At 42.8% G+C, this 24,814-nt stretch overlaps 1 protein-coding gene and 1 long non-coding RNA gene across 5 annotated transcripts; one reads left to right on the top strand and one right to left on the bottom strand.

The window, feature by feature from the left end:
• The first annotated feature begins 36 nt into the window (after positions 1 to 36).
• Positions 37 to 18,895, top strand: setd1ba (SET domain containing 1B, histone lysine methyltransferase a). 4 transcript variants are annotated; one of them, XM_044333240.1, is made up of 19 exons: positions 3,679 to 4,648; positions 4,890 to 5,041; positions 5,322 to 5,420; positions 5,750 to 6,020; positions 7,042 to 7,163; positions 7,744 to 8,844; positions 10,665 to 11,417; positions 12,186 to 12,359; positions 12,459 to 12,552; positions 12,637 to 12,848; positions 12,941 to 13,019; positions 13,103 to 13,468; positions 13,583 to 13,717; positions 14,183 to 14,860; positions 15,148 to 15,314; positions 15,423 to 15,548; positions 15,866 to 15,985; positions 17,130 to 17,267; positions 18,019 to 18,895. In XM_044333240.1, exons 1-19 carry the CDS (start codon positions 4,588 to 4,590, stop codon positions 18,190 to 18,192), a joined length of 5,022 nt encoding a protein of 1,673 aa, XP_044189175.1. In that variant the 5' UTR covers positions 3,679 to 4,587; the 3' UTR covers positions 18,193 to 18,895. The 4 variants fall into 4 exon arrangements, with proteins under 4 accessions (XP_044189173.1, XP_044189175.1, XP_044189174.1 ...); XM_044333239.1 differs by having other exon boundaries at positions 13,583 to 14,077; XM_044333238.1 differs by lacking the exon at positions 3,679 to 4,648 and adding an exon at positions 37 to 2,494 and having other exon boundaries at positions 13,583 to 14,860.
• Positions 3,063 to 4,328, bottom strand: LOC122968223. Its single transcript, XR_006398790.1, has 2 exons — positions 4,249 to 4,328; positions 3,063 to 3,685 (listed from the first exon to the last, which is right to left on the bottom strand). It is a non-coding gene; the product is annotated as an uncharacterized LOC122968223 (long non-coding RNA).
• Positions 18,896 to 24,814: the final 5,919 nt, after the last annotated feature.

Below are 24,814 nucleotides of genomic sequence, written 5' to 3'. Positions count from 1 at the left end.
ACAACAACAAAACATAAAAATGTGTGTATAGTCTATTTATTTAAACATCTCAGAAACACAGACAGGAGATAATGTTGCCAAGTAAAATACACTAAAAAAACAAAACAATTTACACTGGACATGCAAATATTTAGGAAAAGGAAATGTTTTAAATATAACAAATACAGTACCACCAATCTGCATGAGAAATTCTTGAATAGGCGACTGCACCCATAACTAATAATAATCTTTTTTTAAAAAGTCGATGATGCCTGATTTGGTTCAGTCAACAATCCGTCAGCATACAAAGAAAGACAGAAAAGAAATGGCTGCAGTTTGTCTGGCTGCCTGGTTTTCCTGACAACACGTAATTAGTCTTACACCGTTCCCATGTCCCATGTGCATCTAAAATACGGTATGGTGCAGCACAAGCTATGAAAAATACCTGTAATCAATAATAAAAAAAGAAAGAAAAGAAAATAGTGCTTGTTTGACTTACAAGGCGAAGCCTAACATATGTAGCCTATAAAGGATATCAAATTGTCCTGTAGGTGTACAAAATATCCGTACGTGTACAGCCCATTTTCATTAACTCATAAACAACAAAGAACAATTGTCAAAAATGTCTTTTTCGCCGTGCAGAGAAACAGCTGTCCTGCAGAAGAGAGGCCAGTCCTCTGTGTGGAATATTCCAGTCTGTCAGCGCGCAATGCTGAATGGCGCAACCCACCGGGGAGATTTTTTTTTTTTTTCAACAAAGGCCTATAAATAACCTCATTGGCGGATTTGAACGCAAACCCCTCGAACTAATGTCAAATTTTCACCTTTGTTACACACAAAAAACCTTCTCCACAATGTTGTCTCCATTACACGAAGGGTAAAGAGTCTGGAAAGCAAATGGCTTGTGAAAGGGGGAGGGGGGGAATGGAGTTTACAGCCTCGTGACCTGCAAATGGATGAATGCGCGCGCTTGGCAGCCGGAGCTAGGAGTGGATAACAAGAAAAGCAGGCCTCTGACACAACCGACTTCGATTTTTGTGTCCTCATACGCAACATATACACGCACACACACCGACAAAAAGAGTGCGTAATAAGCGCTAGGCCTATATCGTGGCGCGCATGGAGACACCTTTTACGCACGCGAATAAAAACTCCCTCCTTCTCTGTTTTTTATCTCCTTTACCGAACTAAAGATGGCATCCCATCTTGTTTGATTGCATTATCTGGTCTGCAGCACTTGAAAATAACCTATGGTGATCCGCCAGCCTTTTGTCTGGAGCTGGGGTAGAGAAATAAAGAGAGAGAGAGGGAGAGAGAGAGAGCGCAGAAGCCCGAAGCACCCCCTGTGTTATTTTTCACCCAGATAAAAAAACAACAGGGTTGCTGCAGAGGATTCCTGATGACCTTATATGGCAGTGTGGGGGTGCTGCAACACGCTCCGGCTCAGATGGCAACCGTCCAAAAACTCTCGGATTACTGCCGGTTTCCAGGGCGAGTCAACCCAGGCAGCAACCAAACAGCCTGAATAACCCAACAGCCACCTTAATGTTTCCTTCCTTTAAACGAAATGTCGACTGCTTTTCTTCTCCTTTTTTTAATACTTCTTGTAAAACATACACCCTTTCGAGCAAAACCACCCTCGTGTCGCTGGGTGTAAATATGTTGTTGAATCACGAAACACCGAGAAGTGTTCTCGGAAAAAACGATTCTCCCCCCCTCCAGTGAGGGCGAACCTCACCCAGTTATGGCGCAGCAGCGTTTTTACAGCACAGTGTTCTCCTTTGTCTGTAAAGAAGCCATTTTGAGACAGCAGAGAAACCATTGAGCAAGTGTTAGCCTGCACACTACTAAACAAAAAAGGTATTTTTGGACAGAGGGAAGCAGTGAAAAATACAAGATTTCTCCCCATAAGATTCTTTTAAGACTTGGATTACATGTTTTGAATACTAACTGTAAGTTTACAATCAAAAACAATATATGAGTTACAGTTATATTTTACAAAAATCAATATATTCTTGCTGATATCGTCTTTTTTATCACAAGTATTGTTCATGTTGTCTGTCCTCTGTGAGAATACTTACACATATAAACTAGCAAATTTAGTGAAATATCTCAACAAAAAAAATCCATTTACCTTTTCAATACAACTTTTCCTTGTGGTTTAATAGGAAGTGGCTTAGTTAGAAAATGTCGAAATTGGAAGAAGGTACACTTGACTGCAATCCTGTCTTCAAGGGGAGAGAGAGAGAGAGAGGAGATGGTTTGCATATTGCCCACACAGATGATGCTTGAAGATGCATATTCGCTGGCTGAGAGGCAATGCCTAGCACTGATCAAAAAAAAAAAAAGTTTTCAAAAGAGCTCTATCTTTCGTGCTAATGGATTCCTTCCTTTTCAGGAGACGCTTTCCCACCCCTTATTAATGCCATTATTAGAGGATCCGAAGATGGAGCTGAAAACATTCCTCCTGCCCCTGCGTTTAGGCCTGTTAACTGCATTTCACCAAAGTGCTGAGGTAAATATTTTCACCATGAGAGTTTTCCCTCCATCTGTTTCCTCATAGCTTTGACAGTCTAATTTTTCTGAGCCGTTGTAGAAGCTGTAAAAAAAAAAAAAGAAGAAAAAAAAAAAAAAAGACTACATGGCAGGACTTGTTTAGAAATTTAAATATGCCCTTGAAGCAAGGTCAAGCCGTACGTTAAGGCTACTCTTTGAGCGGTTCTTAAATGGCAAATAGACAGTACAGACCAATCGTGCCTGTAAGCTGCCTCCACACTTGTAGGTACACAAGCCATCAGGTGTAAAGCGTTGCTGTTGTGAGAGGAAGTGTATAAAGTCATTAATCAGAGCCAATGGGGGTTATCAATCAACAGCCAAATAGCAAAGCAGCACAATGAAAGTATTTTGCAAAAGGCCATTAGTTACCCATGGCCTGCTTTCTGTCATTTTGAGGAGCAGTGGTACATAACCTGGACTGTATAGGCTGTATATTCATGTCAGCATGCCAGTGAACATATTGAACAAAGTTGGCTACTACAAAAGACACATTTTTCTATGAGATCAAATTGATGATAGCAAATACATGAATTGACAGAAAACTTTTTAATAACAGTAACTGCATGCCTCATTTTTTTTACATTACTAAATTACCAAAATTGTTAAATGATTATAAAAGAGTTGGACTTACTCATTGCTACTCATACAAGGCCATAAGTGCAACCTGCCATTACACATTTTGTTACTTCAAACTGTGTTGTTTCTCTTAATTCAACATCTCCAAAACCATACAGCTGTTTATTCACAACATTTTGGTTTTCTTTTCTTATAAATACTATTATATTGGGTGTGCCATGACCTAGTTAAGACAAAGATGGATTCCAGGCAGAGGAAAAAAGGCTCAAAATGTCACAGGGTATTACATCCAGTACATTCTCTTCCTTCTTCTCAATCCTTTAAAAGGAGGAATCATAGATTTATCATAGTCCGTGAGAGATGAGGAAATCAAGTGTAAGATCCCTTTTGGAACAAAGGAATAGGCCATTGAGTCCTGTTTCAGGAAAATGGCTGCCGAGAGCGCTCAGCCCCCTCTCTCTGCTCTCTGTTGAAGGACTCCTGAGCCGTGCCTCTAATAGCAGACAGCTCCTCTGGTGCTGCGCTCTGATTGGCCCGCCGCGTTGCTGCTGTTAACCAGCCAAATGCCCGAACACTGCAAAAACACCAGGCAATGTCAAACAAAACCCAGGTTGTCCGACAAAACACACTTCGAAAAAATTATTAAAATAAAAAAAAATCGATTAAAATCTCCGCAGTTATTTAATAATCGTAAAAATGAGGATTAACACAACGGTTTGGCACTAGTTTGTTGTTGTGGATTAGACCAACTGACAGAAAAAAGGAGATATAACGTAACAAACCGCCGCATGCTAACGGTTATAACGGTTATAAACGTTAGCTTGACTGTTTTAATTCAACTCCGAACTGACCGCGCTTCGTATTAAAATCATATTCCTGTCAGCTATTTCACAGAAGTAGTCAACAACAACACTAACGTTAGCTCTACGGCGGCGGAGTCCCCATTTGTTTGTGTTCAAATATGAGCCGACATGTTTGAATGTGCGAGCGACCGCTGAACAACTGCGACCAAATGGTGTTTTTATTAGCATTTAGTAGCAGTTAAGAGGATATGTGTCTGTCTAATGTTTGCCATTTGGGTAAATGCAATCGGCAGATTCCATACAAAAATGATTAAGAGGATTTAGCAACACAAACCTGTTCCCTAAGCCTGTTTCACTCGAATTTGTGTACGTGAACGTTGCTTTTCGTTTAAAAACGTTTAACTTTAATTTAAGGCAGTAGCGTCGTTAAATGGCCAGCAGAGAGAGAAATAAGTTTGAAACGAAAGTGCGGCTAGCATCGGAGGTGGGCAAGCCTAGCGGTGTATTGTGGGAGAGACAGGAGCTACAGACCAGAGGCACACAATATGTGTTGGCTCTCGCCGAAAAGGAGGCAGTATTCTTCAAGCTAAATCATGTAATGTAAGCGGCGAAAGGAAAGCGATTCCGTCTTTTCGTCAATTAAAGGAAAAAAAATCACTCGATCGGATGAACCATGTCCAAGCCAGGGGAGAGGAACAGATTGAACGAAGACCATGGCAGAAAGCAGAGTTCAAGTAAGCTTGTTCTTTTTTTTCCTCCTCTTTCTCCAGCTCTCCTAAATGCCTGTTTTCCGTAACTGGGATATACGCTAGATCCCGTATTCGCTCCCCGCTTGGGTTACCCCCACCACCACCACCTCCAGAGTCATGCATCTGTACCGTTTGGCTGTTTTTAAAGTGTCGGGGAGGCTGGTAACGGGACCGTGTTTAGCCTCACGTTAGCTCCTCTCTCCTTGTCGCTTGCCTGTCGTTTCAGGTTTGGCGAACGGCATGGACAGTCATCCCGGCTGCGGCTCGGCGGAGAAGCGGAGTCACCACTGGAGAAGTTACAAGTTGATCATCGACCCGGCGCTGAGGAAGGGGTCGCACAAACTGTACCGCTACGATGGACAGACTTTCAGCATGCCTGTAAGTGCACCGCCTTTGACGCGCGGTGAGTAGGGCTACAATAGTAACCGAGTAGCCGACCTCCATGATAGGTTACAATGTGGCCGTGTTGCCGTGGCTCGGCCGCGGTCATGCTCCAGCATCATGCTCGGCCGGCGTGCCGGAGGTGTTCAGTCTAATCAGACACCGCGTCCAGTGTGTGCAAAACTACTTTGCAACAAGTTATTGCCGTGTGAAGTTGTGAATGGGAAGGATAACAGCATTGTGTCCCCCCCCCCCCCTCCACCCTCTTCTCCTACAGAACCCCGGGATGCCACCGGTGGACATGCTCCGGGACCCGAGGATCGGCCGTCTCTGGACTAAGTACAAAGAGACGGACCTGCCGGTGCCCAAATTTAAGGTATGGTGCCAGCTTTTTCCTTGTGGAAAACAGGCGCTGTCAAAAGTTGCAGACACACCCCCTCGCTCATCTTCGGGAAGAGGAGGAAAAGCACAGTTGTCGGGAGGGCTGTCAAGCACCAAAATAACTAATGCATGCTGTAAATGTGGACTTTTAATTGTTTTCATAACAGGGACCCACTGAATTTGCATGCTTAGCGTTACTACTCCGGCGCTGCTGCTCTTTATTCAGCTGTCAGAGATTGACCCCACATGGTGCAACATTAACCCGAAAGCACTTCCAACATTAACCTCCCCCCCCCCTCACCCCTCCTCTCATCCTTCTCCCAGATCGATGAGTGTTATATCGGCCCCGTGCCTCCAAAGGAGGTGACATTCGCCAGGCTGAACGACAACATCAGGGAAGGATTTCTTACCGACATGTGCAAGAAATATGGAGAAATCGAGGAGGTGGAGATCCTTTATAATCCGAAGAACAAGAAGCACCTGGGAATTGCCAAGGTTGTTTTTGAGACCGTAAAAGCCGCCAAGGTGGCCGTACAGTCGCTCCACAACACGTCTGTTATGGGAAACATCATCCACGTGGAGCTGGACCCGAAAGGTAAACAGTGATTCAGCCGTTCAAGGGAAACACATGTAACCTACATTTATGCACGATCGAGCTCTGCTCTTTGATGAAGTACGTAGTCATAAGCGAAACGTTGCTTTGTTTTGAATTATTAGGGGGACAGCTGTCACGTGTTTAAATTTACGTGCGTTGCCTGGTAACGTGGGATAATTGAATTTCATTGAATGTAAGCGTGCTCTGCTCCCACGAGCCTAGAGCTGAGGGTGCTGTGTACTCCCACTGCGCCCAATTTCAGCCCTGTAAACAAACACAAACCGATTTGTCACAGTCCTCTCCCCCCTTTTTAGATTGGTTTTTTTTTTAGTCACTTTTATTAGAAATTACTGAAAGTTTCAGTCCGTTTTTCAATCAGTGATACTGTCAGGCTTCAAAGTCTCTGCTGCTGTTTGTGACTGATGTAAAACAGCAACTTTAATTGTTTTTAAGATCATGTAAAGCATTTTTGACTTGCGGTCTTTGAAATAAATTATTATTAATTCTATTATTGATATTTTTGACGACAGTGTGCACAATTTTTACTGGCTGCACAAGTGCTGCTATCTTGAATTATTCCCACAATTCTATTTTTCCTTTTTTATAAACAGTTTGTGTCTTTATAGAAGTGTAATTATTTAAGTGTTTTGTGCTGCATATGCAAAATCTATGACATGTTTTTGTTATTATAAGGATCTATATATCACATGTAAAGTTTTAGATTGACATTTTAACATTAACTATATTTATTGCACAACATAATTGAGTGTCATAGTTTACAGTTGATACATATGGAGGCAGAAACAATAATTACTTTAGTTTATGATGCTTTTACTGCTTTTACTTCACTTTAAAAAACGAACCTGCAGAAGTGTATGTTGCTCTTCTACAAACATTCAGCTACCATTTGTATAATCACTGTTATTTAAATCATGGCAGCTTAGTTTCAATAAAGCCCCGCTGGCGCTCAGCCAGCTTTATAAACTTGGCATCAGACCCGCTTGTGTTTACCGTTCCTCAGGTGAGAATCGCCTCCGATACTTCCAGCTCCTGATGAATGGCAGCTACACTCCACGGACTCTGCCTGTTGGTGGAGAGGAAGCCAGAGAAGTTTCTCCTCGTAGCCTGGCAGAAGCCTTACTGGTAAAAACTGCACTAAAATCATACAAAAGAATGAAAAAAGTTTGGGGGTTTTTTTGTTTGTTTTTTTTGTAGTTTATTCAAAATCACTCCCATAGCTGTGGGACTTTAGTACAGTCTCTTTAAGGTCAGTCTGGAGGAGCGGTTACATGCTCTTGTGTAGCTGTACTGAATTGTAGTGTTACTTTGTAGAAAACTTAGCCAATCTAAGCTGACATCCTTATCTTTAATCCATTTTATCAGTGCAGCAGGTGGTGGAGTAGAGCAGAGGAAAGAATGTTTTCCAGCCCCTTGCCCGGCGGAGTGAAATCTCAAAGCCATTGAAACATGCACTTTGGCCTTGTAGCATGAGATCCCCCCCTCAGGCATTGTGCCTAGATACTCTTATCCACCAGTTTGCTTTTTTTTTTTTTTAAAACAATCCTCTCGGGTGTACACTGTGCAATGTAACATGTGTCAAATTGCAACCAAAAGATGTTCTCAACCAAATGTCAGTAGTATTAGATTTTTTTAAACTTTGATGATAGAGGTTTTATTTGAGATTTGGTTGAGACTTATCCTGATTGTCTCTGTCTCCTCTAAGGCCTGTGAGCCCATCCGCAGGTTGTCGGAGAGCAGCGTGTCTGCTGTTGGAGGGACATTGCCGCCCAGCAGCTCCACCACTCCACTGTCCTTGGAGACGGGTTACTCCAGCCTAAGGCAGGACACACCCCAGTCCCAGGGAACCCCACATACCCCGCGCCAGACAGGTACGCCCTTCTCTCAAGACTCCAACTACTCCAGTCGGCAGTCCACGCCTGCGTACCAGTCCAGCCGGCCCGAGAGCTCCGGAGGTTACAAATCCCGGAGACACGAGAGTAAGTTCCAGGATGCGTACAATCGCAGACCGGAGAGGCCTCAGTACCGCAGCAACATGTATCGAAGTACGACGTCTGAGCAAGCTCCCTTCAAACAGCACCAACTGACCCCACCTGAGCCTCCACCTTCCACCCCTTCCTTCACCTACACAGCACCTCCCCCTGCTACACCTAACTTCAAGTCCGCCTTCTCGCCCTACCAGGCTCCTTTGCCCCCCGCTTTCCCCCCATCAGAGCCAGCTTTCAATCACCCAGCCCAAAGGGAGGGTGAGTACCTCCGACCCCCGCAGCCGCCTCTGGCAGCTGCCACGGACTTTTTGCCCATCAAGGAGCGACCGGAAACTCCTCCGATCCCCGAGCCCCCACCGGAGCCCGTGCCCCATCCAACCACCCCTCCTCCTCAAACGCCAGAGCACTGCCCATCACCTGGCTCCCCCACGCTGGATCCAGAGCGCAATAGCCTGGATTCTCGCATTGAGATGCTCCTCAAGGAGAAAAGGACAAAACTGCCTTTCTTGGCGGAGCGAGACTCGGACACTGAGGTGCGAATGGAGGGGAGTCCCATCTCCTCCTCGTCCTCTCAGCTATCCCCAATTCCCCCTTACACGTCTGGCTCTCAAGGCGGCCAGCAAAATTCCCGTCCCTCTAGCACAGGCTTGGAGGATATCAGTCCGACCCCACTGCCAGACTCGGAAGATGAAGAGCCGATTCCCGGAACTGCCTCCCTGATCAAGAGAATCAGATCTCCGGTCCACGAGAAGATGGGCAACAGTGACCTCAAAGACGGACATTATCGAGGCCACACTCCCACTGATAAAATGGAGACAGTAAGACAGTTTTTTTTCAGATATTTTCAGGAGAAGTTTCACATTTTGGAAAATAACTACCTATTAACATGAAAAATAATACCATGCTTAGTTTGTCACATTTCACAGCAGCTTAATGTGTCAGATGTAGCTAAAATTAAACCGCATTACCCGTCTTAATTAGTTTATAGTAGCACAGTGCTCATGTTTACTCACAGATGTGAATGACAGTTACACAAGGGACACAGGAAGTGAGGTCTAGTTTCAGTGCAAGGTGGCTGTAGTAAACTTTCCCTTTTGTTTCATTCTTTGTCTTCTGCCTTGTAAAGGAAATTCCGGTTTCACAGCAAACCGTATATGAAGGTACCACCCAAAAATGCTGTTTGCTCTTTCAGTTAACACCTGTGGTTTTTGTGCAAAGAATGAAAATTATCTTAAAACGTTATGTTAATTATTTTAGTTGTAATAAGCAGTGTTTGTCTGAGATTTACCTTTTTAAAAAGAGCAAATTTATTAGTACAATAGGCTCTGAATATGAGTATAAAATAGTTGACATGAGTTATGAATATAAAGTTTTAGATGCATAACTTGCAGCCTCACAAATACCTTCACATGCATATGAAGCTGATCACCTTGACGGCAACCTGGCCCGTGATGTTGTATTTCTATAGTTTGTGCTTTGAAAGGAGAAATAAGAGCAGTTCTGCTGTTGGGGAATTGAATACTCTTGTTTCCTCTTTCTAAAACTCCCCACACGCGCTCATAGGGAGGAAAACACAGTTTGGCTGTGGGCCCCATTCACCACGACACTTCCTGGTTCTGCTGAGCCTGACAGTCAGGATTGGTCACAGCGTCCCATGTCTCACATTTCAAGTTATCACAAAGCAAACATTGCAAACAGGTCATTTGGGTAACGACGCCACTCCCGTGCTGAGTTTACTCTGCTTAGTTTCATTTCTGTAGCAGTTGTAACAGAGATCCTTTTAAAATAAGAAACAACAGGGAAGAGAATTCAACACTGTTATGTTTAATAAAAGTCTTTATATTATCTGCTATGGTTTTAAAAATAGTTTGATGCTTGAGCAAACATGCTGAAGACATGGGTCGGCTGTGTTTGACTGCGCTAGTGTGTATACTAAACTTTGAACTCACATCAGCACTTAAATGATTTGCTGCTCATATTTTGAATGATTAACAAGTGGGGCTTTTTGGTGCCAAGACAAATGTGCCTGTAACAGAATATAACAAAGACTGTCAGGTACTGAAGATTCATAGTTTTGTTGGCTTATTGTTTGATCAGATATTTCCTGATTTACATATATAAAAAAAAACTTACACTTCTTTTGTTGAATTAAATAAAAAGTGTTTTGTAGAATTCAAACATTTCCAACAATACCCAACCTTACTTATGTTAATTAATGTTAAAGCAAAAGGGGCAGATTTGACAAAAGAGTCTTAAGGACCCCCTCCATATGTTTGACAACATAAAAATGCTCTGCTTTGATTAATGATTTGTTGTCTGAAATGGCTCCGAAAATGTTGTGATGTCACAACAGAGATTTTATGTGAGCACAGAGAAACTTTCCCCCTTCGGCAGATAAATGTGAAAACTCTGCACATGCAGCACATCATCATCATAATTTTTTGAATGGAGGGCGACTTTAACTCAAGGTCCTCCTACTAGCTTTTTCCCGTGCTTTTGAATGTATTTCAAGGTTTTTATAAAGTGGTTTGTTCTGTTGTCATGGAGATAAAAGGGGATATGATTGTATGTGTGTAAACGGTGGAAAAATAGATGATCACCCTCCACAGTCCTGACAGGTTATCTCTTTTTCTCGCAGGCTCATCAGTCGTCAGGAGAAGACATGGAAATCTCCGACGATGAGATGCCCGGGACTCCGATCACCAGCGGGGACTGCGGCAAAGGCATCGTTGTAAACTCTGCGGTGTCCCCGATGCAGACCATTCCCATGCCTCCTCCCGGCTTCCCCCCTCTACCGCACCAGGCCAGCTTCTCCATCCCACATCACCACCTGCCCCCTCACTCTGCCGTCCCAGGACATCCTGCTCACCTGGCCGGCCATCCTGGAGTGCCTCACCACATGCTGCCACCCATGGGTCCTTACCCTCCTAGCATGATGCCGCTGGTGCAAATGGAGCTGATGAACTGCTTGCGGTGGGAACAGTGGAGCACGGTTCCCATGTCCTTCCAGATGCAGCAGCAGATGCTGAGTCGCATGGCACAGACCAGAGGGCCCTATCCTTATCCGCATTTCGTGGATAGTGGTGCATCTGGGCCATTTGCAGGACCCTACGCACCTCTGTCTATGGGTGCTACACCTGCTGGTGGTGCAGGGGCGCCCGGGCAACAGTGGCAACATCCCAGTGTGCCGAAGTTTAACCCTACTGTTCCTCCTCCTGGGTATGAGACCAAAAAGGAGGATCCCCACAAGGCCACTGTTGACGGAGTGCTGCTGGTCATTGTCAAAGAGCTGAAGGCCATCATGAAGAGGGACCTCAACCGGAAAATGGTGGAGGTGGTGGCTTTTAGAGCCTTTGATGACTGGTGGGATAAAAAGGAACGCTCAGCAAAGGTAAGTCTGTCATTTCACCTTCTTAGATACAAATAGTGTTATCTTGAGAGTCTAAGAGAGTGTTGTGGGGAAAATGTTCTTGATCTGACTTGTAACTGTACATCCTGCTAAATAAAACCGTCAGATAAGGTCCAAATTTATGAAATAATTATGCACAATAGAAACCATGAATGCAGTGACATTAATAATATTTAACTAAGTCTGCATTGCAGCACAAATGTTCATCATAAACATTCCTTCAATATTACACAGTAAAAACCACTTCTCTATGTTGTTTTTAGCTGATATGCTTCTCTGTGGTCTTGTCTTGTCACAAGTCTTGCATTATCAGTAAATATAGTTTGGACAAAACTCATCTGACATTTCTGACAGTAGTTTGAATATGATATATGATTGATAATGAATTATTTAAGTCGTTAATCAGGAAAAATGCCCAATATTTACTGGTTTCTACTTTCAAATGTGAAGATTGGATGCTTTTCTCTTTTTTATGGCATTTAAACTAGATTTTATATTTGTGGTTGGGGGTGGGGAGGGTGATCTGTTGATCAGACAAAACAAGCAATTTGAAGACATCTCCTCGAACTCTGGGAAAATAATTATCAGCTGAGTGATTTGTGAAAATAATCGCTAGTTGCATGTTTATCTGTAGCAACCTATGTTTTATGAAAATAACTCTGCAGACTCTCTTTTGTATTGTTCAGTATATTAAGAGGGTTTAATAAGCCTGGAACCACCTGGAATTAAAAATCCTATCCTTTTTCCCAGGCGTCTTTGACTCCGGTGAAGGGTGCGGAGGGGAAGGAGGAGGAAAGACCCAAACCCAAAGAGACGATGGGTTCAAGTCTGCTGGAGAACTGGAACAAGGGCGAGGGACTGGGCTACGAGGGAATGGGCCTGGGAATCAGTTTGAGAGGAGCCATCCGATTGCCCTCCTTCAAGGTAAGCCTTGAAATGAGTCACAGATAACACAGATAAGTGTCTTTACTCTCCACCATGTGCACTGCCTGTTGGTGTTTAATGGTTGCATGTTGTGTTCAGGTGAAGAGGAAGGACCCACCTGAGGCCGCAGCCGCAGGGGACAACAAACGAGCCCGGCCCTCCACTCCAGTGGATGACGAGCTGGAGGATGAAGGTACGGCAGATCAAATACTCCACATGTTTAATCCCCCTCAGTTCTTCCAGGTCGCTGACGTATTTTGTGGTTATTTCCTGTCAGACCGGGACCGAGACCCAGCTGAGCTCCCCTCGGACGACTCCAAAATGGACGGCGACGGCGCATCAACAAAGCGTAGACACTCACGGCCACTTGAGCTGGACAGCGAAGGAGAGGAGGAGGTGGACACGTCGGGGAAGGAGGAAGAGTCGCTCACCGACAGGGAGGAGGAACCTGATGAGACGGCAGCTGCGGACGGGATGTCGACAGGAAAAGTATGCTGTCTCAAAAATGACTCCTGATTGTTAATCTGTTGGATTATGGTGCCGTTTATTCACATTTTTGATGATTTGTAATTTTCTTTTAGAGTGATGATGAGGAGGGTGATGATGAAGATGAGGGAGACTCATCCAGTGAGAGTGCGTCCTCAGATTCGTCTGATGAAGGTACAAAACATCTGACAGCAAGAGTTTTCAAACTTTTCAAAACATCTGTTTTCTGTAATTGATCATTTCCTTTTTTCTCGCAGAAGGCGAGAGCTCAGACTCCTCCAAGGCCAGCTCCGACTCCTCAGCGGAAAGCGACGACTCCTCGGAGTACGAGTTAAGCACGGAAGAGGAGGACGAAGAGGGGGCAGCGAGAGTAGACATGGAGGATGATGGCAAAGTGGCCAAGACTTCCTCATCTTCTTCGTCCTCCACATCATCATCTTCCGATGAAGAGGACGGGGAGGCTGATACCAGGCCACCAAGCCCGCCTGCAGGCCCGGTTCCAGAGGATAAAGAGGACCACAGGAGCAGAGAGGAGCTGAGCAGCAAGCATAGACGCAGACCTCCGAGCCCTGAGGAAGCGGAGATGGAGGACCTGAAACCGCCATCGCCTAAAGGCATCCCAGGTGAGTGTTCAGGTGAAACATGAATCATTTCAATGAAGGTATTTAGCATTTTGAAGTACTGATGTCAGAGTTTAAATGAAATATGTATGTTATATATATGTTTTTGTCTTTTAGTCATAGAGCGAGACATCAGCGTTGATGGCAACATTCCTGTAGTGAAGTCCGAACCTCTGGAGCATGTAGCGAACCTTCGGCCACCCACTCCAACGGGCGCCCTGCCTGACAGTGACCAGGAGACAAAAACCAAAGGTAAAGCCGAGCCTGAGGAAGTAGCCTGCACCCCTGCCCGATTAGCCCCACCCCACATAGATTCAAACACACCTGTCCCCAAATCCGCCTCTGCATCTGTAATGCACCTCCCTCTCCCGCCTCAACTGGCAGTAGAAGGTCGCTCCCTCCTTCATCCACCCCCAGGTCCTCTACCTGACCTCCCTCAGCGACCCCGACTCCCCACAGATGAGGATATCCCTCGCACGCCGGGCAGGGACCTGATGGAGCGCGCCCGGAGTCTGGGCAAGTCCCAGAGTACGGACACGGTGCCCATCACACCCGGCAGCGATGCCCCGCTGACGGGCAGCAGCCTGTTGCTTAGCTCCCCTCACATCCCTGGTAGTCCATTTTCCTACCCTGCACAATCTCCTGTCCTTAGTGCGGGTGTCCCCCGCACTCCAGGTAGAGACTTAACATTCACCCCTGTCTTCCCCGACCCCACAGCACTGCCTCTTCACAGGAAAATATCCTCCGAGAGCCTGGACGACAGACCACTTTTTAAGGAGCCGCCCATCAGCGCCTTGCCAAACCAGGCCCTGTCATCCGGCACAGAGCTTTCAGCCAGTGTCCCCGAAGACCTGCCCGCTGGCCTCACTGTGGACGTTCCTGTGCCGTCTGACACTGCCCCATCAAAGAGGAAACCCGGACGACCCAAAGGCAAAAAGACTCTGGCTGTCTCAGCAGCTGATGAGTCTTTGGATCTCTCATCTGAGCCCTCCACTCTGCCTGACGATGCACACCATCTATCCATGCAAATGAAGTCCCCCGACCACCCGAGCCTGGACTTCCGGGAAAGAGAGGTGGAGCCTCAGACAATCCTGCCCACCTCAGATGGCTTCCTGTCCTATGAGGATGAGGCACCTGTGGCTGTAAAGCCTGCTCGGAGGGCACGGCGAGGCTGGGAGGAGCTGCTGCTGGACAGCCTGTCCCCCGTCCCCACGCCTCACCGGCCCTACTTCACCCCACGCTCCGAGTTCGAGGAGATGACCATCCTTTACGACATCTGGGACGAAGGCATAGATGATGAGGACATTCGGCTTCTGCAGATCACTTACGACAAGATGCTTCAGCAGGATAACGGCAACGACTGGCTCAACGACACGCTCTGGGTCAACCATCCTTATATCCTTTACTGCTTAACGTCTACAGGAAATGTTGTTGTATGTCACTTTTAAAAACAAAGTTACAAAATTCTCCACAAACCCAAGAGATAAAAAGCACAGAAGAAATACTATAATACCAGTAAAAAAGATAAAATGTGAATTATTTTCTTTTTTAATAGTTATGTACTGTGTGTATCAAATAGCAGCCCCCTCTGGTGGTGAAAATGAGGAACTGTTTTGTCGAGTGTTTTGGTGTCCCAGCTGTGTTCCAAAGCCTTTTCAGTATCTTCTTTGACTTCACCGCACCTACCAACAACCCGAGAGTGAAGAAAAAGAGGAGAGACGACGGCATGAGGGATCACATGACTGGCTGTGCCAGAAGCGAGGGATACTACAAGATCGACAAGAAGGACAAGATCAAGTACCTTCAGAGCACACGGCTGCAGTCGGAGGAGCCACCTGTCGACACACAGGTGAGACACACGGACGAACTGTGATGCTTGAGTTCAGATGTGAAAATATTAAAGGTGCACTGTTGTTAAGGAATTAAATGTAAATATATCTCCGTCTCCTCCCTGCAGGGTATGAGTATTCCTGCACAGGTCCACGCCTCTACCAGAGCGGGCTCGGAGCGGCGGTCGGAGCAGAGGCGTTTGCTGTCCTCTTTCGCATGTGACAGCGACCTGTTGAAGTTCAACCAGCTGAAGGTGAACAAAATGAAACAGAACTTTGTCCCAGTGGGGAGTTTGATTGACCCTGAGTGTTATAAAAAGAAAATAACATTAATTAAACAGACACAACAAACACAGAGAGTTGTCAGTGCAGTTTTTGTCATCCTCAAAAGTCAAGAGTTTTTTACAATTTAAAAAAAAAAAAAAAAAAAAAAAAAATTTAAAATAATTATTTCTAATTCCAAGTTTTTTTTCTCAGCAAATAACAAAAAGTTCTTCATTCATTACTAAGATGTTTCAGCTTTTCTGTTACTCAGAAGTGACATTGTTCTCCTTTTTTTTCTCTCTCTCAGTTCCGTAAGAAGAAGATCAGGTTCTGCAAGTCGCACATCCACGACTGGGGTCTGTTTGCTATGGAGCCCATTGCTGCTGATGAAATGGTCATCGAGTACGTGGGACAGAACATCAGACAGGTGAGAGATAGTTGATCAGATCATTTGAAGTGGATTTTCTGTGTATGTAAATAATTCAAGTCATGTTAATAAGTCAAAAACTGTGTTTCTTAAAAGTGTCTGTATTATCCAAAAATATGGACGTATATAGATGCACATTTTAGGGCTGCAAATAACTGTTATTTTCATTATTTCATCATAATTTAATTTAGTCATTAATCTGTCAAGTATTTTGTCAATAATTTGATTAGTTGTTTGGTCTATTAAGTGTCAGAAAATGTGTCCTACAGCTTAAGAACCTAAAATGTTTTGTCCCAAACAGTTTTCTATCAGAGGAGACTAAAGAAACCAGGAAATATTCGCATTTAAGAAGCTGGAACCAAAGAATTTTGGGATTTCTTTTCTTAAAAAATTACTCAGAATAATCAATTGATTATCAAAGTGGCTGGTGGTTAATTTTCTGGCAACCGACTAATCTATTAATGGATTAATCATTGCAGCTCTGGCGCATTTTTGTTGTCAGGATGACCAGGGCTATTTGAAAATTAACAATTGCATTCAAGATTTATGATGGATTATATATGTAGAATTTAAGTTTGCCTTGAAAATGTCTGTTACAAGATGCATTTTATTAGATCTCTTAAGGTGTCGAATATGACAGCTCATTACAAATCTGTGAAGTTTTGGTGTACCTGGTAGGAAATATGAGCTTACTCACTTTTACTCCACTTGTACACCAGTCAAACCAGGTCCCTACATTTCTGACTTTGTAGGGGTCAAGGATCAGTACTCTTTACATCCTCTTCCTCCGTTAAGGAGAATGGGACTCAGCCTAACTTTGCCAAACCGTAACAACACTTAAGGAAGGGTTACAACCAATCATGATAGCTCATTTTGCTTTTAAAGACCAGAGCTTTTGACATGTTGACTGATACTGAGATAGTGTGTGATGTTCATGAGCAAGCCTCACTTTAACATGGACAGATAGACTTTAATTAGAGATGGGAAATGACAACCTGCAGCTGTATTAACAGTGACTTTTCCGTGTTGTAATTGCATGTTATATAATTCTAGACACTTTTAAGGTCATAATCTGTTAGATAAAGCTATTAGTTTAAGTTTAGAACTGTTGCATTTCTAACGAGTGACTATCTTCCATCTCCAGGTGATTGCGGACATGCGGGAGAAACGCTACGAAGAGGAAGGTATCGGCAGCAGCTACATGTTCCGCGTTGACCACGACACCATCATAGACGCCACGAAGTGTGGCAACTTCGCCCGTTTCATCAACCACAGCTGCAATGTAAGACGACAAGCTGCATGTTGTCTTCTTGTAAAAGCTTCAGCACCACGTCTATATGAAACAGAATCAGTCATGTGCATTAGTATCCTGGTTTCGATTATATTCAGGGTGTGGCGTTTACATGGAATCATTCATATCTGTCTATACATGATCATAACAGTATCGAGGTTTCTGATCATCTGCCTGCAGGTGTGTCTTGATTTCTCACCATCTCCGCCACTATGAGATGGTTCAGAAGCCTTGATAAGGTGTTTACATGGCACAGTATCCTGGTTTCTATTAAAGTTCTCCAGGTTGTATATCCAGGTTTCTTAAAACGGGATAAGGTCTTATCCAGGTTTTTGAAACCAGGATAAGCTGTTGACATGTGCAAAACATCCAGGATACTCCAAAAAGCCCAATCATAACCAGGATACTAAATGGCTGCTTATATAGCACTTTTATCCAAAGCAGTTTACAATGTTTCTGCTGCTCACTCACCGTTCACACACACACACTCACACACCAAATGGTGGCAAGCTACCACACAGGGTGCTGGCACAACCATCAGGAGCAATTTGGGGTTCAGTATCTGGCCTGAGGACACTTGAACATGCGGACAGAAGGAGTCAAGGATCAAATCACTGACCTTCTGATTAGTGGACAACCCCGATCTATCTCCTGAGCCACAGCCGCCTGAGCGTGCATGTAAACGCTCTCATTTTACAAACATATTATAATCGTGTCCATTTTCTTTTTTTTTTTCTTTCAGCCCAACTGTTATGCAAAGGTCATCACAGTGGAGTCTCAGAAGAAGATCGTGATCTACTCCAGGCAGCCCATTAACGTCAACGAGGAGATCACGTACGACTACAAGTTCCCGATAGAGGACGAGAAGATCCCCTGTTTGTGTGGGGCGGAGAACTGTAGGGGAACGCTCAATTAACGTCGGCATCCGGTCAAGGTCAGAAGAAACTCCTCCGGGGGTGTAAAAGCCCCCCGAAAGCCCTAAACTTTATTCGAGTTTCCCAGACATGCACACGTTGAGACTCCCCAATGATGAGGAGGAAGGCGTTACATTTGGGAGCGAGGAGAGGAAGAGTTCAGCCACCTTTACTGCACTCTTCGCATATTTAACTCTAGATTGTTTACGATTTATGGTGCTCTTGAAATGAAAAAAAAAAAAAAGCATAGTTTTTTATGTCTGCCAGTGACCCAGAATTTACAAAACACTTGACTCGCTGGTGCAGCGTTACCTCCCCTCCTCTCCCCCGTTGGACAGTATTTCAGCATGGTTCCTCCCAACACCCGGTCCTGGTTTGTACAGTTTTTTTTTTTTTTTTTCCTTTCTCATTTGTCTCATAAGCTTTACGTAAACCACACGTGGTACAAAAAACAAAAAAACACACAACACAAACTCACATGTTCAGCTGCTTACTAACACTGTTGAGACGCACAAGCTCACCAGGGAAAACGCCTCTCTGCGGGAGACTTTTTTCCATCCAGCAGACGGGGAGGACGGCGGAGCGTCGCGGCCCGCCACGGACCGAAAAAAAAAACAAACAAACCCCGCTTTCTCGCTCCTACCTCCTCCTGCACCTTGGAAGTAAATCAAACTGATTTAAAAAGAAAAAAAAAATCAAGCAACATCAAAAAAAAAAGGTTAAATCCTGCCACAAAATCTGGAATATTTGGAAAATCACACCTGCCAATAACGGATCATGCTGCTTCCTATTAGTTTATGCAAAAGTTAAAGATGAAATTTGTATTATTAACGATATTCCAGTGTTTTCCAGTTTTGTTTAGGTGATTCTCTTTTTTCAAAGACACTATATTTGCCTGTTTGTGTGTGTGTGTGTGTGTGTGTGTGAATGTCCTCGTCAGGCTCAGTGTATGTGAATATGAGTGCACTGCCCCCCCCACCTGTAACCAACTCCTGTCTACATCCACCAGGCAGCATCTGAAAAAAAACACTCGTCAAACTACGTTTTCAGCTTCAGAAGAAACGATCCCCTTCTCGTTTTTTAAGTGCCATATGAATGTGTAACTGTCTTTTGTTTAACCCGAGCAGGCAGGCGACAGATTAAAAAAAAAAAAAGTCTGTTTACACGTACGCCGCAAAGAATCGGGTGTTTCGGCTTCCTTCGTGTCACGTCTGCGAACTCGTAAATGTTTGGTTTCCCCCCTTTCAACTGCAACACTTCCAATCCTACCAGTGTTTAATGTTTCCTACGAGTGTTTCTACAACCCAGGAGATCTACTCGTTGTAGCTCTTGAAGGTTGTTCTTTCTTTCAAACTCATTAAGATTTAAAAAAAAAAATATTTGTGAATGCACTCGAGGCTTGCACTTCTGCTTTACGCCCTCTCTCAGCCAATCGGTTTCCCCCTCTCAGCCTCAAGACCAAGTCAGTCATTGCTTTTCATTCATTTGAATTGATTGTGGAGATTTTTTTTTTTTTTTCCACCAGTGATGTGTATATTGTATATGATTACTTATTGTACAGAAGATCTAAAAGCTTTTTTATCGTCACAGGGGTAACACTTTTAAGATGCATCTTTCTCTCTCTCTCTCTCTTTTTTTTTTTTTAACAAAAAGACTGAGTATTTAATAATATTTTCAGGGATCTGTAAAAGGAATCTGAGGGTTTAAAAGGCTGTTTATTTAAAGATAAAAAAAAGGTCCACTGTGTACAGGAAAAGTCTCCACCTCCCTTTTTGAAAGATTGTTTCTTGTAGAAACGTCTTCATTTTCTGCCTGTTTGCTTTGTAATCCTACAATGTGTAAATACTGTAACTGTGAATACTATATAAATATATATATATTTTTGTTCCCCGGGGATTTGCTACACAAACACAGCTCAGAGATCTATGTAACATATGAGGTGAGCGACGAGCTGGGTAGCAGGAAATTCAGCTTGTGTCAAGCTTTGTTTTTTTTTTTCTTTTTTGTTTTTTTTTTAATTTTCTGTTGTAAATTCTATGAAAAGTTGTTTGCGGTGTGGAGAAAAAACAAAAAGGTGCAGAATCGGCATGTGAAGAGGACTGAACAGTCAGCCTGTTTCTCATGTCTATTTATTACACAACAAATGTATGAAAAAGGAAAAAAAAAAAATGGAAATAAAGCAGTTTTGCATACATCCATAAACGGTGGTCGTTTTTCATGAAGACGGGAACAAAGAGAATTAGTGATAGATTGATAGTCTGAGATAAAGCCGCACAGTCCTACTGATGCTGAATTTTCATGAATGAAATCAGCTGACGAAACAATGACTCCGTGTCCGGCAGGTCATGTGATTCGTTGTCCTCAGACACACACACACACACAGTCAGGATGTTCACACTACAGATAACTGACTGAGTAATAGAGTTTATTACAAATAAAGGCAAGCAGGACATATTTGATTAAAAAAAACAAACATTTGTTTAATTTAGGAGAATTTGTTGTGTTAAAACTGTAAGTGAATAATTCTTTATTTAGCATTTTTCACAGCAAAAGCGACACAATAGTTCACATTAAAAACATCTAACAAGCATGATAGTGACAAGATTTTTATTTACAAAATAGCATATTGAAGCTCCTTCATGCAGAAATTCATGATCCGCCATGTGACTGAGGTTTTTCCTTCCAGCTGGACTCTGCAGCAGCTGGTTTTTCGGAGCTGTTTTGAAGTATTTTGGAGAGAGTCACAAGTTTGTCAGAACAGGTCCCAAGCCAATTCTCAAATCTTTTGAGAGTTAGTCTGACTCTTCTCCCGAGTCCTCATGAACAAATTGCAAGCTAAAAAACAATCTGATTCATTTTTTTTTTTTTTTTTACAACCCCTGAGCAGAAATCCAAATGAACTGGAACCCAGTACTCTGTTCTTGTTGGAGAAAGTGGATCTGCACCGGTGAACCGTGTCCGTTTATTTCAGATTTGTCCACATATTCAGCTTTAGTTTTATTATTGGTTCATTCTCTCTAAAGGTTTGTCTACCTCCTGAAAATCCTCATGGTTGCAAGTAAAAAATGGCATCAAACTCTGGCATCAGAGAAGCATCTTCTTTTCTTTTAGACACTCAACTATATACTAATACTGGATGAGATGGGATTGTTACTGTAAGGACACATAACATTTAACATTATTTCTCTTTTTGTCTTCAATTCTAGGGCGGCGGTGCTTAAATCTCTGTATAATAAACTGCACCTGTGTATTTAAATTTAAAATGTTACAAAAACTAAAAGTTAAAAACAAAAGATGTCAGTGGGTTGAGGTTAGAGACCGGCAGGATGAGTCTGGATCGTCTGGTTGCCCTCAAACACAGCACAGGTATGAATGTGTGTGACTGAGTGAATGTGAGCGGGGCTGCCAGTCAAACTTCCCTCCAGAAATAAACATTGTTTTTCAGCTGTCTGAATCCTGAGCATTAAAATCAGCATGCCATTTGAACATTTTCCTTTTTATTTTACATAGCTGACACAAAATCCCTTTAATGCAAATACGTAAATATGTATTTGTGTGGCTTATTTTTTTTAGTTTATTGGGTCAAAACTTGTGATTTTAATGTTATTGCTTTCAAGTCTTAAGTCAAATCAAGTGTTTAGAGAGTCCAGTATCAGATAAATCAACTCTCAGGTCATTTTTGTGGCTTAAGTCTGTCTCGAGTTAACGGTTCTGCTGATTTTCGCTCATCGTTTCCTCCTCTGATTAAAGCTTTGACTTGTTAATCAGTGAGTTCAGCTGCTGTTGTGTTTGGTTGCAGTGAAAATCTGCAGCCTGACGTCACCCTCGCCCAACCCCGAGCTCACATTCACATAGTCCAGAGAGTGAGAGAAAGGCTGACAGTGTGTGTGTGCGTGCGCATGCATATGTGTGTGTGTGTGTGTGTGTGTGTGTGTGTGCCGACCACGAGGCCGTATCAGGAGGAGGATGGTGTGACCACAAGCGGAGAGGATGGGCTAGGAGAGCATGATGGGAGCCTTTTTTTTTTTTTTTACACTCGTCTCCAGCTGCTGAATGATATCAAACACACCAACAGATGAACACACACACACACACACCTCCACACCGAGCCATCTGATTGGTCAAACGTTATCAGTCCAACTGTGCTCTCTTGTTTTGTTGGTTTTCTTTCCAACTCCTTTGATAAACATGGACCTTAATGATGTTGAGCAATAATGAGACCAATCTTAGTTACAACCAACAGTTTAGCAACAGTCACACATATATAAAAAAAAGAGGTTGTCCTACATTCTTAAGAAACAAACAAAGAGCAAAAAAACTGTGAACAAACCTCCACAACAATGTGTATCTAGATGAGATGTGGGGTGTTCAAGTCCAAGGACCCTCAAATCCAGATGTTCCTTGAGCCAGATCTCCAAACTGAAACAGTTGGGTTTCCTCACTTTCCACTGGATGAGTATTGTCTTCTTCACTGAGAGACATGCCGGTCCAATCAGCACCAGCATCTGTCCATCTTACTGCCCAGTAAACACACTGTAAGACAAACTGGAATATTTAAAAATTGGAATTTCTAACATCAACTCAAAATCTGTTTACCGCTGAGTGATGCGTTAGTGTCCCGTCACACAATCATGCCAACAGAAATCCAAAACATTTGGATGCATTTTCTTTAATCTTTGTGAAGTTATATTCAACCTAAATATATTTTTTAACTGGATGTTATGTTTTTATTGTTGCACATTTGCTGGTAAAGAGTGACAAATTCAATAAGATTCTTCCACAGGTGATGTGCTGTCACAGACTTTTTTGTTTTGTTCTGGGAAATCATGTCTTTTTTTACCCTTAGATGCATATGTGGGTCTGTGACTGAACTATTTCAACATGTCATATTTCAGGTGTTGCTCAAAGATCCTCTTTATGACATCTAAACGTTGACACCTTTTATTTACCTCTTTTACAGAAGAACAGTTCTGTGTCATTACCAAAACCTTCAAAAAGTGGACCAAAAATGACTCGTATGCATTTTCTATGGACGTTCATGGGAACTGTTCATCGTTATAAGTTATCTCTGTCAGGTATCTACAGTATTTACTGTGGACCACATCTCTGTCGTTAGCATCAACACTAATGCATCATTTTACACAGCATGTATTATGTATATTTTTATTTCACTACATTTTACACACTCTTTGCACATTTATTACAACTATGTTGAAGAGAATCTGATATTACAATCATATTAGCCAACTAGAGAGATAGGACCTATATGTTTGTAGTTTGATAGTTTGATGAGAGCTTTAATTAAGCTGTTTATTGATTGATAGGTGGCATTCTGTATGTGTTAATGTCCTGTATACGCTGGACGGAGTCAGTTTTAATCAAAGGACTGCTACTAACACTCCAGTTCATTGAAGGAATGGGGAGGTGTTGGGTGGAAAAAGCCACAGCGTAGCGACACAAGAGGAGAAAATAGGGTCTAGTGGAAAGAATGTCAGATCTGATAAAGTAAAAGTCAGCATGAAGTAAACAACTTTGTAAAATGCAGCACACCAGCGTGTGGTGATCACAGCCAGAAACAAGCTGTCTAAAACACAAATGTTTCCTAATATTTTCTCATAAAATGTGTATAAAAATGACAAATCTTCAATCATTTTTGAGTGAAATTCAGATAATTACTTATGAAGAAAGTATATATTTATTATTAATATGAAGAGAGTGCAGGTTCCAGTGACCTATCAGTCATAATTAACAGGAAATGGTCACAATGTCAAAAAAAAACCTGGTGTTCATGCCTCATATTTAAAGGTTAAAGGTTTAATTGCTGCCAAACGTTCACAGCACAGTCAGTATTGTGTATTTAAGTGGATTATGAGATGATCAGCTGTAAATGTGATGTTATTCTTCTCTCCTTTATGTGAGGAAACAGCTACTCATGTCTAAAAATGTGTCTTAATAAAGTTGTCAGTGATGATTTTGCTATTAACTAAAGTCAGCAAGGTTCATATGTGATTTAAAGTATTTACATGCAGTTACTAAAGTTTTGAAATGATATAAAGAAAGATTTCACAACAGCATACATTCACATCTATGATTTATCCTCACTTTGACATTGTTGCAGTATTTACACAGATTTTCAGCGCTGTTGCACATCAACATCTATTCAACACCTGTACGTACCTGCTGACGTGTGTGATTTTAATATTTCATGCTGCTGACACACCTCAGCCGCAGATTTTCAACTCATCGGAGCCTTTTTTGCATGATCTCCATCACCTCGCAGAGCAGGAAACGATGCAAACGGGGAAAGCAAATGTCTCTCGCTACTCAAAAACAACAACAGCAAACGTGACATTGAATAAAACATGTTTATTGTTTGAATACAGAAAATGTTATAACACATTCAGTAAAAAAAAAAGAACTTTAACACTGATATTAAAGCTCATATTTGATATTTTATCTTGCAGTTTTTCATTCAGTGTTGCCTATTTGCATGCTTGAAGCGCTTCTCTACATGCTGCTAGTTTACAGCGATGCTCGGGGGTCCAGGCAAATATGCAAATTGAATTGACACACAAAGCAATGATGCACAGGCTCACACACAGAATATTTTGCATGTTGGATGCA

The sequence above is a fragment of the Thunnus albacares genome, chromosome 18 (assembly GCF_914725855.1).
Source record: "Thunnus albacares chromosome 18, fThuAlb1.1, whole genome shotgun sequence".
NCBI lineage: Eukaryota > Metazoa > Chordata > Actinopteri > Scombriformes > Scombridae > Thunnus > Thunnus albacares.
Note: the sequence above shows the minus strand (reverse complement) of the source record. Positions and strands in the feature narration are given on the sequence as shown.